Here is a 14,871-nt window from a genome sequence, read left to right as displayed (position 1 = left end):
TAGTGGCCAGTGAAAGACACCTTCAATCGCTCAGTTATCCTGTGGAACTCAGACTGGCAGCCACAAGTCTGTTTATCTAGTCTGAACTTATTCTCCTTTTCATTTTTAATACTACTGGATGTACTTAATTCAGAGAAATTATATTAAATATAATAATCTGAGTCTATACCTGAAAGGAAAATATCTAAACTTTCCCCCTTTCTTTCTTCCTTCCTTCCTTCTCTTTTCTTTTCCCTGTGTGCACAGTTTGTGTATGTATGTGTGTGCGCACATGCACACACATGAGCCTGTGAGCACCTCTGGGAAGACGCAGGGCACAGCATGCATGTGGAGGTGAGAGGACAGCCTCCGGCCTTGGTCTTGCCCTTCCCCCTGATTGAGGCTGGCTCTCCCTTCCTCTGCTCTGTATTCTGGGCTAGCTGTAATTCTAGCATGTGGGAGGTGGAAGCAGTAGGATCAGGAAGTTTAAGGTTGTCCTTGCCTGCACAGTGAGTTTGAGGGCAGCCTGGGCTACATGAGACCCTATCCCAAGACAAAATAAATAAAGAAAGGGGAAAGAAAAGAAATGACGCCATCATAGTTACTTTCCTATTGCTGTGATAAAACACCTTGACCAAGGCAATTTATAGAAGAAAAAGTTCACTTGGGACTTAAATTTCCAAAGGGTTAGGGTCCATAACCATCATGACGGGGAGCATGGCAGCAGACAGACAGACAGGCATGGTGCTGGAGCAGTAGCTGAGAGCTCACAGCTTCATCTACAAGCATGAAGCAGAGAGAGTTTACTGGGAATGGTCTGAGTCTTTTGATACCTCAAAGTCCACTCCCAGTGACACACCTCCTTCAACAAGGCCACACCTCCTAATCCTTCCCAAACAATTCTACCAACTGGGGACCAAGCATTCAAATATACAGGCCTATGGGGCCGTCCTCTCTCAGATCACTGCAGATGCCAAAGAGTCTGTTGTAGCCACAGTCATAGCGATGTGGTTCATCACCTGTGTTTATTATGGTACTGATGCTGTGAAAATAGATATGAGCCTCGGGTTTTCACAATATACAGGCTTTGGGGCTACTTCTCCTTACATTTCCCATCCTGTTTTCCCTCATACTCTCCCTCTCCACAGAGCCAGCTCAGAACACTTGATTCTCACTGAAATTTGTCATTTTATTATTATTTTACTATGGGGAACTCAAGGCCATGCATGGCTAACCAGAGGCCAGGTTCATAACCACATGTCACTGGATACTAAACAAATGTGTCCCTTCTCAGAAATTCAAAATTAAGCATTGTTGAACAAATTCCTAATGTGTCTTAAAATAATAAACCCAGAGCTAGATATTGGGATAAATGCTGAGAGATCAGAGAGACAAAGGAACAAGCCACTGCCATGTCTCACCTCGCCAACTCCACAAATCCTCTGAATGAATGTCTCTAAGTCCTTTAGTTCCTGTCTCCTCACACCTTATATACCTTTCTCTGCCCAGCCATATCACTTCCTTCTTAGTGCTGGGATTAAAGGCGTGTGACTCCCAAGTATTGGGATTAAAGGCATGTGCCACCACTGCCTGGCTCTGTTTCTCTCCTAGACTGAGTCAATCTCATGTAGTCCAGGGTGACTTTGAACTCACAGAGATCCAGATGGATCTCTGCCTCCTGAGTGCTAGGATTAAAGGTGTGTGCCACCACTGTGTAGCTAGAGTTTTCCTGCCTTGCCCACAGTCAGGACAAATCTTTGTCACCCGCCAGTCCCACAGCTGCTCAGACCAGACCAAGTAAACACAGAGACTTATATTGTTTACAAACTGTATGGCCGTGGCAGGCTTCTTGCTAACTGTTCTTATAGCTTAAATTAATCCATTTCTATACCTTGCCACATGACTCGTGGCTTACTGGCGTCTTCACATGCTGCTTGTTCTGGCGGCAGCTGGCAGTGACTCCTTCTGCCTTCCTGTTCTTTCTTTTCTCCTCTCTATTAGTCCCGCCTATACTTCCTGCCTAGCCATGGGCCAATCAGTGTTTTAAGTATTGAACAATCAGAGCAACACATTTGCCATACAGAACATCCCACAGCACCACTGCCTGGCATCTATGTTTAATCTAGTGGCTTGTTGTGTTCTCTGATCTGCAGGCATATTTTACTAGGGTACACTACATATCACCACAGAGCATCTTGTGGTTTTATTTACTAAACTTGGTAAGTCTAGACAGAAAGGCCCCAAAGGAACAGGAAATAGCAAAAGTATTTACTCTTATACTTAATAAATATACTCATTTATAAACTCAAACTTTTCGATTACTGTAAATTCTGAGGATTCAGAGACTTCTAAGTCAGAGGAGTGCTGAGGTAAACCCACAGGCAGAATCTCCATGTGGATGTTACCAGGTCATTTCTCCATCTAGCGGGAAGGAACTGAGCTGTCCTGGTCCTCCCAGGCTTCCCAGCCTCTTGACTGCGCAGGCGCCTTCCCTACTCTTCCATGCCTTCCGCTCGCCATGATTTCAGCACATCCCACGTGAAAAGCAGATCAAGGTTGCCATGCACGTTCATCATGTAGATACGGAAAGCGAGGCTCCGAGACTTGCAGTGACCTACCCAAGGTCACACGGAGGCCAAAGAGGGGCCAAGCGACTGAGGTCCCTGTGACTCCGGAGCTCTCGTCCCCTGCACGGCTTCCCTGGGTTCCCAGGTGCCCATGGTGCAGGCCTGTCTGTCCAGGCGGTCACTCCGGTCGTGTCTCCTCTGGAGCCGGTCCTTCAAGTGGCTAACCCTCCTGGCTTCCTGGGCCGGGAAGAAGGAGGCTGCGATGGCATGCCGCAGGCGCCAAGCGTAGGCCTGCAGCACTAAGGTGGCACCCGCCAGCAGCTGCAGGGCGCCCGCGGCCAGCGCGACCGTGACGCGGGGCGGCTGAGCCCGAGGCAGGTGGCAGTCGTGGGGCAAGGAGTACAGCTCCCACTGGAAGGAGCGCTGTGCCGAGGCAAACACGCTCTCCACCGGAGGCTGGTTGAGGACGAAGTGGATGAAGTCTAGGAGTTTATAGGAGGCCTTCACAACAGAAAAGGATCGAGTCAGAGGTGCCATCAGGCCGTCCCCATCCCTGCCACCTACAGAATGGGTTGAGAGAGGGGCAACTGTGACTCGGTAGCCACAAACCCGGCGCCACACAAATGTTACCTCTGTTATTCTTACTACCTTTGAGTAAAGTATTTTAGAGAAAACTAAAGCTGGGGTTGGGTGTATCAATGACTAGCGTGTAGGAAGCCCTGGGTTCCACCCAATCACTGGGTATACCGGGAGCAGTGGTGCACGCTTTTAATCTCAGCACTCAGGAGGTAGTGGCAGGTGGATCTCTGTGAGTTCAAGACCAGCCTGTTCTACATTACTGAACTGCAGGTCACTCACTATTTATAGTGAAACCCTGTCTTTTTTTGTTTGTTTGTTTGTTTTGGTTTTTCTGAGACAAGGTTTTTTCTGTGTAGCTTTGGAGCCTATCCTGAAACTCGCTTTGTAGACCAGGCTGGCCTCGAATTCACAGAGATCCGCCTGCCTCTGCCTCTCGAGTGCTGGGATTAAAGGAGTGTGCCATCACCGCCCAGTGAAACTCTGTCTTAAACAACAACAACAACAACAACAAAAAAAAAAAAAAAAAAAAAAAGCAGAAACAGCCCCACCCATCAATGCTTTGGGTGTTGTGATGGTCTGTCAGTTTGATGGGATTGTCTGCAAGGCACAGAGTGAGTGTGTCTGTGAAGGTGTTCCCAGGGAGGATCAGATCATGGGGGCTCCGTACCAATCCATGATTCGATTCTTTGATGGGTCTACAACACAAAGGCCTTTTGGGAAGGAGGTGAGAAGGGAGGCGTGCCCAGCTGGAGGAAGCAGTCACGGGGTGGGGGTGTGTGGAGGTGGGTGGGGGTGTGTACCTGGGGGCTGTACCCTGCCCTGGCCCCTCCCTGTGTTTCATTCTGTTTTCCTCTTCTCCATGTCTCCATATCATGGCTATGACACCTAGGAGTATCCAAGGATGATGACTCAGAGAACCGAACAGACCCCTCCCGCCGTGCACTTACGTCATACTTCACTGTGAGTGTGATGGGGACAGTGGGCAGCTTCTGAGCCCAGGCCACAGCTGCCTGCGCCAGGAGGAAGGCCCCATAGTCTGTGGCCACTGTCACAGCCGTAGCTGCTAGGAGCAGTGCCAGTAGTCCCAGCCTGAGGAGGCAGCTCAGCACCTCCTCACGCGACAGCTTTGGCTGGGCCGCTTGGAGCAGCCAGGGAGGTGGAGAGGCCAGCAGATGTGTGGCACCAGCCTGGGCCAGCTGCTGAACCAGCTGCCGAGTGGCATAGATATTGTCGAAGCGCAGATCAGTGAGGTAGCGGTGAAGGTACCAGGCAGACTCGCCCAGGAGGCCCAGCATCAACAGCCCGGTGACTACCCGCTGAACCCCCAGGGCTGCCTGAGCCAGGAACTCCAGGCCAGAGAAGTCCTCCAGGATCTGCTGAGTGACCGTGCGCATGTGAAGGCGGAAGACCGAACCGTTGCCCTGTGCCTCAAACGCCAGGCTCCGGCCGCCAGCATGGCCGACTGTGCCCAGTGCCTGGGATGCCAGGCGCAGCTGATAAGTGGTGTTAAGCAGACTCTCCAACGAGCCCTTAGTAACACAGCTCAGCACTCGCCCAGCGGCACCCACGTTGGCTAAGACATTTGGCACCACAGCAACAGCCAGGTTGGCCACACTGTAGGACAGGAGTAGCCGGCGGCCCTGCTCGGAGCCCAGGGTAGGCACACTGAGCGCAAATAGGCAGCGTATGGGGGGCACCAGGCCCAGGCTCAGGAAGACCAGGAGACCACAGACAGTGGTCACCAGGGCAGGGGGTCCCCGAGGATAAAGCTGCGAAGAGATCAGCCAGTGATGAACCAGGCCTGCGGTGACACTAGCCAGGGAAACACACAGGAGCAGCTGAATCAGCAGGTCACCGCAGCTGGCTGGGACAGGCTGGGAGAAGGCTTTCCAGGCCCTCTGCAGCGGGACAAGTGCCTTGCCGATTCCCAAGCGCCAGAACTTCCACCTGCACACAAGGAAACAGGGGAGTCCCGTGTCAGGAGGGTGCGGGTCTGCCCCGCCAGCCAGGCTGCTAATAGACTCTACTCCTAGAACCACAGGGATAAGCAACTATCCAGAGAGACCAATCAGAGGCATTCCGTCCATGGGGGTGGGCGTAACACAAGCGGAACCAATCAGAGCCTTCCCCAGAAGTCTACAGGGCTGTCAGTCAACAGCCTAACATCCCTGCAATACTTGAGGATGTGGGCTAGGTGTCCGGACTGTGGCCACGGTCGCGGGCTCTCAGAGCCGCGGGTAAGTAGTGGAGGGAGGAGAAGCGTGGCTGACGGAGAGAATGCAGTAAAAGGAGAGAACGAGAGGGGGCAATGTTACCCTCCCTCCCCCAACACAGTCGGTGTGGCTCACTGGTGGTCCCCCCATTCATACTCTTTACAGATCTCAGTGTCCCCTCGTCATTTACAGGCAAGGAGGTGGCGCAGTCGGCCTCTTAGGGACCTTTTCTCTTCAACCAGCCTTATATTAGTCATTGAAATGACATTTCTTTATTTTTTATTTATTGTGTAAATTTGCGCCTGCATGTCAACATACGTGTCTACATTATTCATTCTGCACCTTAATTTTTTAAATCACATTTTAATTTTGTGTGTAGGTGCTTGCATGCCTCTGTGTATGTGTGGGTGTGCACATGTGTGTGTACACACGTGCTCGTGTGTGTGTATGGGTGATTGCATGCCTCTGTGTGTGCGTGTGTGTTTGTGCATGCATGCGTGTGAGTGTGTGTTTGTGCATGCATGCGTGCATATGTGTGCGTGTGTGTAGAAGTCAGAGGACAACTTTCGAGAGTCACAGGATGTCTTACTTCCAGGATCTGCTTCTCCCCTTCTATCACGTGGGTTTTAAGGATTGAACTTGGGTCTCCCAACTCAGTGTCAGGCACTTTCACTGACTGAGATTTCTCACAGGCCCATCCCATTTTTCTGAGACACGGTCTCTCATTGGCCCGGTGCTCACCACGTTACCTAAACTGGCTGGCCAGAAGCCCCCGGGAGCTGTCTCCACCTCCCAGTGCTGGATCGCAGGTGTGTGTGTGTTCTCTCATACCCAGGCTTTCTCACATGAGTCCTGGGCACTGAAATCAGGTCCCCGAGCCTGTGCAGCGGGCACGTCCCTGAGTAGTCTGTCTCTCCGGCCCTCAGGGAATATTTCTTCAGCAATTACCGTGAGCTCAGCGTTGGAGACACACCAACTCTGAACTCCTCGGTGTTCACACTAGTGACAGCAGGAGGGAGGTCACACCACAGCTGGATTCAGGGGTCAAAATGAAACATGAACTTCTGGCTTCTCACTGCTGGGTGGAGCGAGACATCCAGGGCCTCCCGGGCTGCACGTCAGAGGGCGCCCCCTACAGGTGCTTGTCACTGAGTCCTACACCTGTACCCCCTTCCTGGTCCCTGAGGACACTGAGGGGTTGGGACTACACACACTACACACAGCATGGTTAGTTTTGGAACAGGGAACTGAAATAATATCGAGGAACATAAATGCTCTTAAGAACTGGAAGCCATGTCAGGTACTCAGCAGGATATTACCAACAGCAGGGGTGACACTCTCTCTCTCTGAGCCGCATCCTCTGCACACCCCTCATTCTGTTCCCACACAGCCTTACAGCCATTGCTATCATTTCCATTCTGCAGGAGGAACCCGAGGCCTAGAAAGGTGAGGATTCATTGGCGGTCACAGCCAGCGGGTGAGGGCAAGGCTTGAGACCGGAGCTCACGCCCATTGCGGGGGGCTGCTGACTTTTCTTGCACATCCCTTGTGTCCCACTCCCCAGACCTACCCCAACCTGAGGAGGTGTTCCGTGGCTCCTCTGTTGTCCCTCATGGTCTTTGAGAGCTGTGTTCAGGCAGCTGCCGTGGCAGCCACGGCAGGTCGAGAGGAAGTGTGGGGACCGGAGAGTCCGGTCGCTTCTTCTTCTTTCCCTTTAAACAAACCCTCCTGGCTGCCTCATCCTGCCCTTCAGAGGCCCACCTCTTGGGGGCTGGGCCAGCTGCCTCATCCTCTCCTGAAAGGCAGTCAGGAGCAGACAGGGGTGGGAGGAGACATATTTTCCAAGCATTGCCTGTGATCTTGAGGAAGGTAGAATTAGCCCATTTCACAGAGGAAGAAATTGAGGTTCAGAGAAACCATGCAGCTCATTAACAGTAACACCAGACTAAGAACTCCACTCTGCTTCCCTGTCCCTTCTCCCATGGTTAAGCCCCCCAGGAGAATCCAGTCCCTGACTCTGGGGATAAAAATCCACAGGAGTCCCACAGGGACCTTTGCTAAGGCTACACTGTGCTGTTCTTAGCCACCATGTACAGCCATGGAAAGGGAATAATAAATGCAGACTGCTTTGAAAACAGTAGGTGCTCAATAGGTGCACATGTCCCCATGGTGATTGCCCAGAAAGTGTAACTCTAGGCCATTCAAGCTCATTCCCACCTGGCATGCAGAGCTCTCTCCCCAGCATCAATCACCATCACTGTCTACACCAGGACTCTGTCCCCAAGAGGCCTCCTCCGTCATGGGATGTCATTCCCCCCCACCCTGCAAGGGACGTGATTGACAACCAGTCATCTTCCCTTATAAGGATATCCTGCTGGGCCACAGGCTAAGGCCTATAGGGGAAGTGAGTTCACATAGCACATAACTGAAGGAGACCTGCAACCAGACCCTCAGAGGGCCGGCCATGAGCCCCTCCAGGAAGCCAGGAGACTTCCCAGGCACCAGCTCCCCATCCAGCCCCCAGAAAAGCCTTGGCACACAGTAGAGCCCAGAAGCAGCCAATGCTCAGGCTTTATGGGTCTGCTACTCTCTGAGTTCACATCCTGTTGCCTAACCAGGAATCTCAATGGGACACTCACACTTTGATGCCAAAATGACCAAGGTTTTAAATCCAGGAAAGAAGGAAATAGTAGGAAACAGGGAAGGAAGGAGGAGGGAGAGAGGGAGCCGACACACCACACATGCGCGTGGACACACACGGACACACACACACACACACACACACACACTGGTCAGTCTTATAGGAGGCTTGGGTCCTCTGCTGTCTAGTGGGCTGCAGGAGCTAATCAGCTGGCCTCTTTGTAGAGGCAACAGATCAAAACCAAATTCAGGCTTTCACACTACTGTGCTGAGTGACCTGGAGCTAGACGCTGTTCCTCTCTGAAGTCTCAGCATCCTCCGCTATGTGAAAACAAAGCTCTTACTCCGTGAGCTTGGAAATGCGCACAAAGTATTCAGCAGGCAGTACATAAATGTTCATGGCATAAACCCTTCCCTCTGGGTTCTAGCCTTGCCTGAGCGGGATCCAGGCTGCTCAGACTTGACTGCTAGGCCAAATGTCCTCCATGCCCCCCACCCCATCCCTATCCCCTAGCTTGGGTCTCATCAGAGTTTGGGACTGCATCCCATAAACCACGGCCAGCCTTTGCCCAGCTCTCAGAGGCCATTTGGGGGGAGCCTCAGGTGGCCGCAGGAGAGTGGGGCACAGGGCCTGGGGAGCAAGGGGCAGGACATATTTTGGGGTTCTTTTGGTATAGTGCATAGTCACCTCTACTCAGGCAAGTCTGGCCTGGCTTTAAGGCCCACGGCATCCGGAAGGGCTTGAGTCACCACGGTCAACAGGGCTGGGCCGGGAGTGGGAATTGAATCTCCTCAGAATCAGAGCCACGAGACAAAGAGGAAGTGGGGCGTCTTCAGCTGTTCCCAGGGTCACTCACCTCACAGCCCCACAGTGTGCTGTGTCCCTGCGCTTGTCAGCATAGTGGTGAGAAGGTGGATGCCGGGCATATGGCTGAGAACACACAGGTGGCTAAAACCTTCCCAGCAGGCTGTGGAGATGGCACGGCTGTAAAGTGTTTTCTGTGCAAGCCTGAGGACCTGAGTCCTAGCCCCGGAATCCGGGGGGCAGGGGGACAGCGGGGTGGCAGGCACTCACAGTCTAACCTGGGGAGGTGGAAATGGGGTTCCTGGAGCTTGCTGGCTGGCTGGCCTGGGTGAAGTGTGTCTTGAAGCTCAGTGTGGTCAGGGGGACAGCTGCTGAGGGTTGTCTATGGCACTCACACGAACGTGGACACACAACACGTCCTACCACAGTCAACCTAACAGAAACAGAATGGGAGCCGCCAGCAGGAGCCATAGAAGTTTCTAGTAAAGACATAAAAACTGAAAACCATTTTATCAATGTGTGTGTGTGTGTGTGTGTCTCCAGGGACAACCAATCTGAAGAGTTAGTTCTCTCCTCCCACCATGTGGGTCCTAAGGATTGAACTTAGGTCAGAAGGCCTGGCAGCAAGCTCCTTTACCTGCTAGGCCATTGGGCCTGCCCCGAAAGCCATTTTAATAAAATATTTGTCCCACTGAATATATCCCAGATATGAACCTGCTTAGCATGTAAGAAATATACAAAAACATTACAGGATAATTTATATTTATTTTTTGCACAACTGTAAGTACCGAGGGGAATCACTCATGCAGTGGCCTAAATGTTAGGTGGGCAATTGGCAATCACCTCCATCACCTCAGAAAGTGCTGTGGGCAGTGCTGCTCAGGACAGCCGGAGCCAGTGACCACTGGAGCTGAGACAGCTTCCAGCTCAGACTGTGGGGCCCTGAGGTCATATTCCTTCACAGGCCAGGGAGGTGGCTGAGTGGAAAGCAGAGAGCCAGGGTTGGACAGACAGTATGCAGACTTGGGGCCTGGGGTGAGAGGGGTGTTTATGGCATGACCTGTCGTGGAATAGAACATTTGTTTAACTATGTGAAGACGTGTTGCATTTGTTTTTACCTTGCCTGCCTAAGTCATCTGGTCTAATAAAAAGCTGAATGGCCAATAGCTAAGCAGGAGAGGGACAGGTGGGGCTGACGGGCTGATAGAATAAGTAGGAGGAGGAATCTAGGCTTGAGAAATAATGAGGGAGAAAGAGAGAGGGAGACACCAGGGGCCGGCCAGACATGGAGGAAGCAGGAAAGTAGGACATACAGAATGAAAGAAAAGTCAGAAGCCCCAAGGCAAAACATAGATGAAGAGAGACACCTTAAAATAAGTTATGAGAGCTAGTGGGACAGGCCTACGCTAAGACCAAGCATTCGTAATTAATAATAAGTCTGTGTCGTGATGGGGGCTGGCAGTCCACGAAAGCCTGCTACGACGACCCCACACCAGCTACTCAGCTGCTATCTCGCTTGTTTATATCTGGACTCAGGAGCTCACTATGTAGCCCAGGCTATCCTGACAAGCCTAACTCCTAATCTTTCGTGCCTCGGTCTCACAAGCCCTAGGGTGACAGGTGTGCAGAACCACACCCAGATTGGCATTTTTGTTCCCCAGGAAAGATAGGATCCCAGACTCATAGGTGCCGTCCTGACGCTGAAGTTTGGTGAGAAGTGTCTTCACTGAGGGCAAAGGAAGGAGAAGGGAGTCTCGGCGGGCACTGCTGCGGGCTGGGGGGGTGGGGTGCACTCTGACAGGGTGAGCCACGCGCCGTGACTGCGGGGGCTGCTCCTTCCACACCCCACTCCTCCTCCCCACCCTGTGCCCAGGCGTGACCCGGAAAGGCCACACAGAAGGTTCCGTGTGTTCTGGTTTCTGTTGGTGGGGCAGGTGGGATTGTATGTGCCAACTTGGCCAAGCCACGGTACCAACGATGGTCCAGCATTATTCTGGATGTTTCTGTGAGGGTGTTTTTGATTAGATTAACTTTTAGGTCAATGGACTTGGAGCAAAGAAGATGGTCCTCAGAACAGGAGTGGGCCTGGTCCAATCAGCAAAAGGAGGGGCTGAAAAGAAGGGCCGGGTGAGAGGTCTGCCGCAGACTGCGGTCTTCCAGGCCCAACCGTCATTTTTTTCCTACTCTCAACCTGCCGGTCCCCCGTGCGCCATCCCGTCAGGTGTGGGAATTCCCCAAGTCTCCACAGCTGTGAGCCCACCCCTAAAACACATCTCTTTCCCCTTCAGTGAGATGCAACGGCCATCACCACCTGGATTTCACTGTCCGCGGCTTCTGTCAGGCTCAAGCCACAGGCCAAAAACATTCAGCAGAGCCAACAACCTCAACTCCTGTTCCCAATGCCGCTGCTTACCAAGATCCAAGCTGGGAGCTGGGAAGCCACCTGAAGAGGGACGGCAGAGGGTTAGTGACCACTGGGAACATTCCGGCAGCAGCCAAGTTCTGTGACCTGCTAACACAGTTTAGCCAGCCCCCAGCCACACCAAGGAGCCTTTGCTCATGTTCTTGGAGGTGATGAGGTGCCGGGGTTCCACAGAGCTCTGCCCAGGGGCGGAGGACCAGCAAATCAGTCCCGCGGCCACAGTGCTGGGTGGGTTACTGAGCAGCTGTAGATGACAAACTGGGCTGGCACTGGCTTGTTTGTCCTCTCTGACTTCTGGCACCCCTGGCAGGCTCCAGATGAGCCCTAGTGTATTTCCTGTGACTCAGTCTCCCCTGTTCCCACACCACCGTGGCGAGTGGCGAGTGCCTCTGCCAGTGCCCTGTCCTCTTGCCTCAGTAAAGGGGGCCAGCGACACCCTGGGGTCCTGTCCTGGCAGAAGTGAGGATAGTTGCCACTGGAAGACCCAGCTGACAGCCCAGAACCTGAGGTCATTGTCCCATGCTGTTCATCCTCCTCCAGAGTCCCCACCACTTCCACGTTCTCCTTTCCAGGGAGCTATGAGTATCTAGCCACTGTGTCCGGCTTCAGCCCAATGCCACCTCCTCAGGGAAGCCCACCCGAAACCCACGGCCTGAGTCAGCTCATCACGTGGCCATTTAAATGATGACTGTCATTGTACTGTGTTTACTATCCCACACCTGCTCCTCCTTCTACATCTGAACCAGTACATCACACAGGCTGAGTGCCTGCTGAATGGACCATGGTGAGGAGTGGAGAACGGACGGAGGGCATGTTCCACCCTGCGGTCAGTTCCTGGATCGAGGACTTACTGAGCACTGGCTATGTGCTGGAACCTGGTCCAGACATCTGGGTTACATCAGGGAGCCAGAGAATGGCTTTTGTTGTTTATACTCTACAAGGTGAGGCATGGAATAAACAAGAAAATAAATCTTCCGGGTGGTGGGAGCTCATGCCTGAAATTCCAGAACTCCAGGAGACAGAGGCAGGTGGATCTCTATGAGTTGGAGGACAGCCTGGTCTACAGAGTGAGTTCCAGGACAGCCAGGGCTACACAGAGAAACCCTGTCTCAAAAAACCGAAAACACAGAAACATAGAAATAAACATGACAGCGTCCTGAGAGCTGAGGAAGTGTGAGTGTGCATAGGGGTGAGCCAGTGTGGGAGGGGAAGTCAGAGGTCAGTTTTGCAGAAGTTGTAGACCAGGAATCTGAGCTTTCATTCTGAAAAGCCAAGAATCATCATATCCAGTATTGACCAACATTCTTTATTTGAGCGCATTTTTGATCAGCAGTATCAGAAATCATGAATCTTGTGGTCACAAGGCCATGGGCTTCTCAGTGCGTGGTCTGTCCCTGTCCCCTGAGGGACACCACCATCCATTCCCAGAGGGCTGAGCTGATCAGTCTTGTAGTACCACCGCCAGCTCAGGGTCCCCCAACACCCCAGCTCTGGGAAAGCACTCTGACTCACTTGTGCCTTATCAGAAAGTGTCCATCTCTGGGATGTCCACCCCGGGGAGGCAGCAAGAGCTCCGCCCCTGGGTGTCAGCAGAGTTCCAAGTTGCCCGCTGTCCCCACCCTGCTCCATTCACAGGATGCCAGAAGCTTATGCTAGGAATAAGGACGGCAATTGTCTGCTTCCCGGCTCCAGCCTCTGCTGGCAGGCTAGCTCGGGGTCTCCATCTGCAGAACATATTACAGTATGCTTCCTTTTTTGCCATGGTTTTCTTCAAGGCCTCTACTGACCTTCGGATTTTTCTCTCACCCCTGAAGACTGTGGCCTTTGCATTTTAGACATATTGACCACATGAGGTGGAGTGGGGAGGCCAGACCCAGCGGTTGGGGTAAGAGACAGCTGGTGGTCTGCAGCCACAGAACCCATCACAAGGGCCACAGATGGGGTCCTTGATGGATAATGGGGGCCCAGCAGGGCTTGACCTGGGGTTACGGCCTAAGGGAATCAGATGAGAAAAGAGAGCCCTAAGCATCTTGGTAGACATGTGAGCTGGGGTTTCTCAAACTCCCATGGTGTGTGTGTGTGGGGGGGGGGGGGGGGGGTTGGAGAAGCAGCAAAGAGACTCCAGAGGCCTGTGTCCTCCAGGGAATGGAGGACCACCTCTGGCTTCTGGGCATCTACAGGGGAGATGATTAAACAGAAATGGGCAGAATCCAGCCTGCAGTGAACAGCTATAACATCTGGCCTGGAGCTTTACAGCCACAATGCCGCCCCCAGCAGAGTGGTGCTGTCTTCAGAGACCTAAAGCCAGTGGCAGCCATGAGCATGGATAGCCCCCAACCCCAGGTGTGCAAGAGCAATGCCATTTCAGGTTTGTCCCTTGGGGCTCCAGTGGACTTCCCTGCACCCTGACCACAGACTAGCTCAGTGAGAACAGCCTGTTCCTCAGGCAGCAGATCCAGGAGACAGGCTTTGAAATGCAGGAGAAAGCAAGAGAAGGCGCTGCAGACAGTGAGCCAGAGGCCCAAGGGGACCCCTGGAGGCCACCCTTGCTTGCTGCCTCCTATCAGATTGCAGAAAAGAATTGCTCGATCAGCTTGTAGGGCCCTCGCAGCAAGTGACAGCAACAGCCCTGGAGAAGGCCCAGCCCAAAGGGAAGTCCCCAGAAGGACTCAGAGGATTTGAACCGTGCCGTTGGCTGAGGTGGGTGGCAGAGCGGTGACGTTGGCAGAGTGGGTGTTGGCCCAGTCTGGGAAGGTGCCCAGCTGGAAGATGCTCTGTGCCCAGGTGTTCATGGCCAGGCTGAGCAGCAGGACGCCCATCAGGTTCATCAGGAGGCCGGTCCGCACCTGCAGTGGAGACCGAGTGAGCAAAGCAGCACAGGCCCTCAGAGCAGACGGTGGCGCAGCCCACAGCTGGCAGCCCACAGCTGGCAGCCCACAGCTGGCAGTGCTGGAGCCAGCCACAAGTATAGGACATGGATGCTTCCCAGGACCCAGGTTGGCCCCCAGGCCAAGTGATCTCCTCCACAGAGGGTCTCTAGCTGGCTACAGAGTGGTCTTGGGTTATACCTATTAACCACAAAGGTCACTTCAGCAAGGTTGTCAATTCCCCTTTAAGACAGAGAAAGGCAAGCTTGCCTAATGGTCCCACTTGATCGTAGGCCCCTCCCCATATTCAGCATACCCATGTAGACACACACGACACAGGTACACATGCTGGAGGTCCAGATAAGAAAATTCTTCTCAAAGAGAAAAATTGAGACAGGATCTCATGCAGCCTAGACTGGCCTCACATTCACCATGGAGCTGAGGCTGGCCTTCAACTCCCGATGGCCAATAACTTGCCTTTGTCTCCCAAGAGCTGCTATTACAGCTGATTTTCTATATCCTGCCTAGCTAATGTTTCACCAACGTATTTAGACAACACCTTGGTCTATGACCTTCTCTGTTCTGCTTCTATGAAACTTCATGAAGTTGCACACTGCAACATCCATTTGGGGTACCCGAAATCTGTGTTCCTGGGCCATGTTCACTTACATTTGGCTCCAGAATAAACCTTCTCTTCTCCTCACGGAGGTAAGAGCCAGCCAGGGTCACAAAGTGAAGGCCTCTCAATTGTTTCAGGCCTGTTTCCTGGAAACCCAGACCCCACATCTAATAATGTCAT

At 52.8% G+C, this 14,871-nt stretch overlaps 2 protein-coding genes and 1 long non-coding RNA gene across 4 annotated transcripts in view; 1 reads left to right on the top strand and 2 right to left on the bottom strand.

Moving 5' to 3' along the window:
- Positions 1-1,147: 1,147 nt before the first annotated feature.
- Positions 1,148-7,726, bottom strand: Ocstamp (osteoclast stimulatory transmembrane protein). The gene is given in 5 exon segments (XM_006997129.4): positions 1,148-2,605; positions 2,607-2,671; positions 2,673-3,047; positions 4,073-5,072; positions 6,909-7,726. Coding segments are annotated over 5 exon segments (1,560 nt in total). The 5' UTR covers positions 6,953-7,726; the 3' UTR covers positions 1,148-2,529.
- Positions 5,260-12,175, top strand: LOC121828939 (uncharacterized). Its single transcript, XR_013050937.1, has 3 exons — positions 5,260-5,362; positions 11,072-11,246; positions 11,778-12,175. It is a non-coding gene; the product is annotated as an uncharacterized LOC121828939 (long non-coding RNA).
- A 315-nt stretch (positions 12,176-12,490) lies between these two features.
- Slc13a3 (solute carrier family 13 member 3) overlaps positions 12,491-14,871 on the bottom strand; it is a 77,279-nt gene continuing 74,898 nt past the window's right edge. For both annotated transcript variants that reach the window (XM_042276809.2, XM_076571149.1), the window contains one exon: positions 12,491-14,051. In XM_042276809.2, coding sequence (XP_042132743.1) covers positions 13,875-14,051 — 177 coding nt within the window. In that variant the 3' untranslated portion in view covers positions 12,491-13,874. The remainder of the gene's footprint in view (positions 14,052-14,871) is intronic.

Source organism: Peromyscus maniculatus, chromosome 4 (genome assembly GCF_049852395.1).
Source record: "Peromyscus maniculatus bairdii isolate BWxNUB_F1_BW_parent chromosome 4, HU_Pman_BW_mat_3.1, whole genome shotgun sequence".
NCBI lineage: Eukaryota > Metazoa > Chordata > Mammalia > Rodentia > Cricetidae > Peromyscus > Peromyscus maniculatus.
The sequence above is the reverse complement of the archived record's forward strand: the minus strand, read 5'-3'. Positions and strand labels throughout refer to the sequence as shown.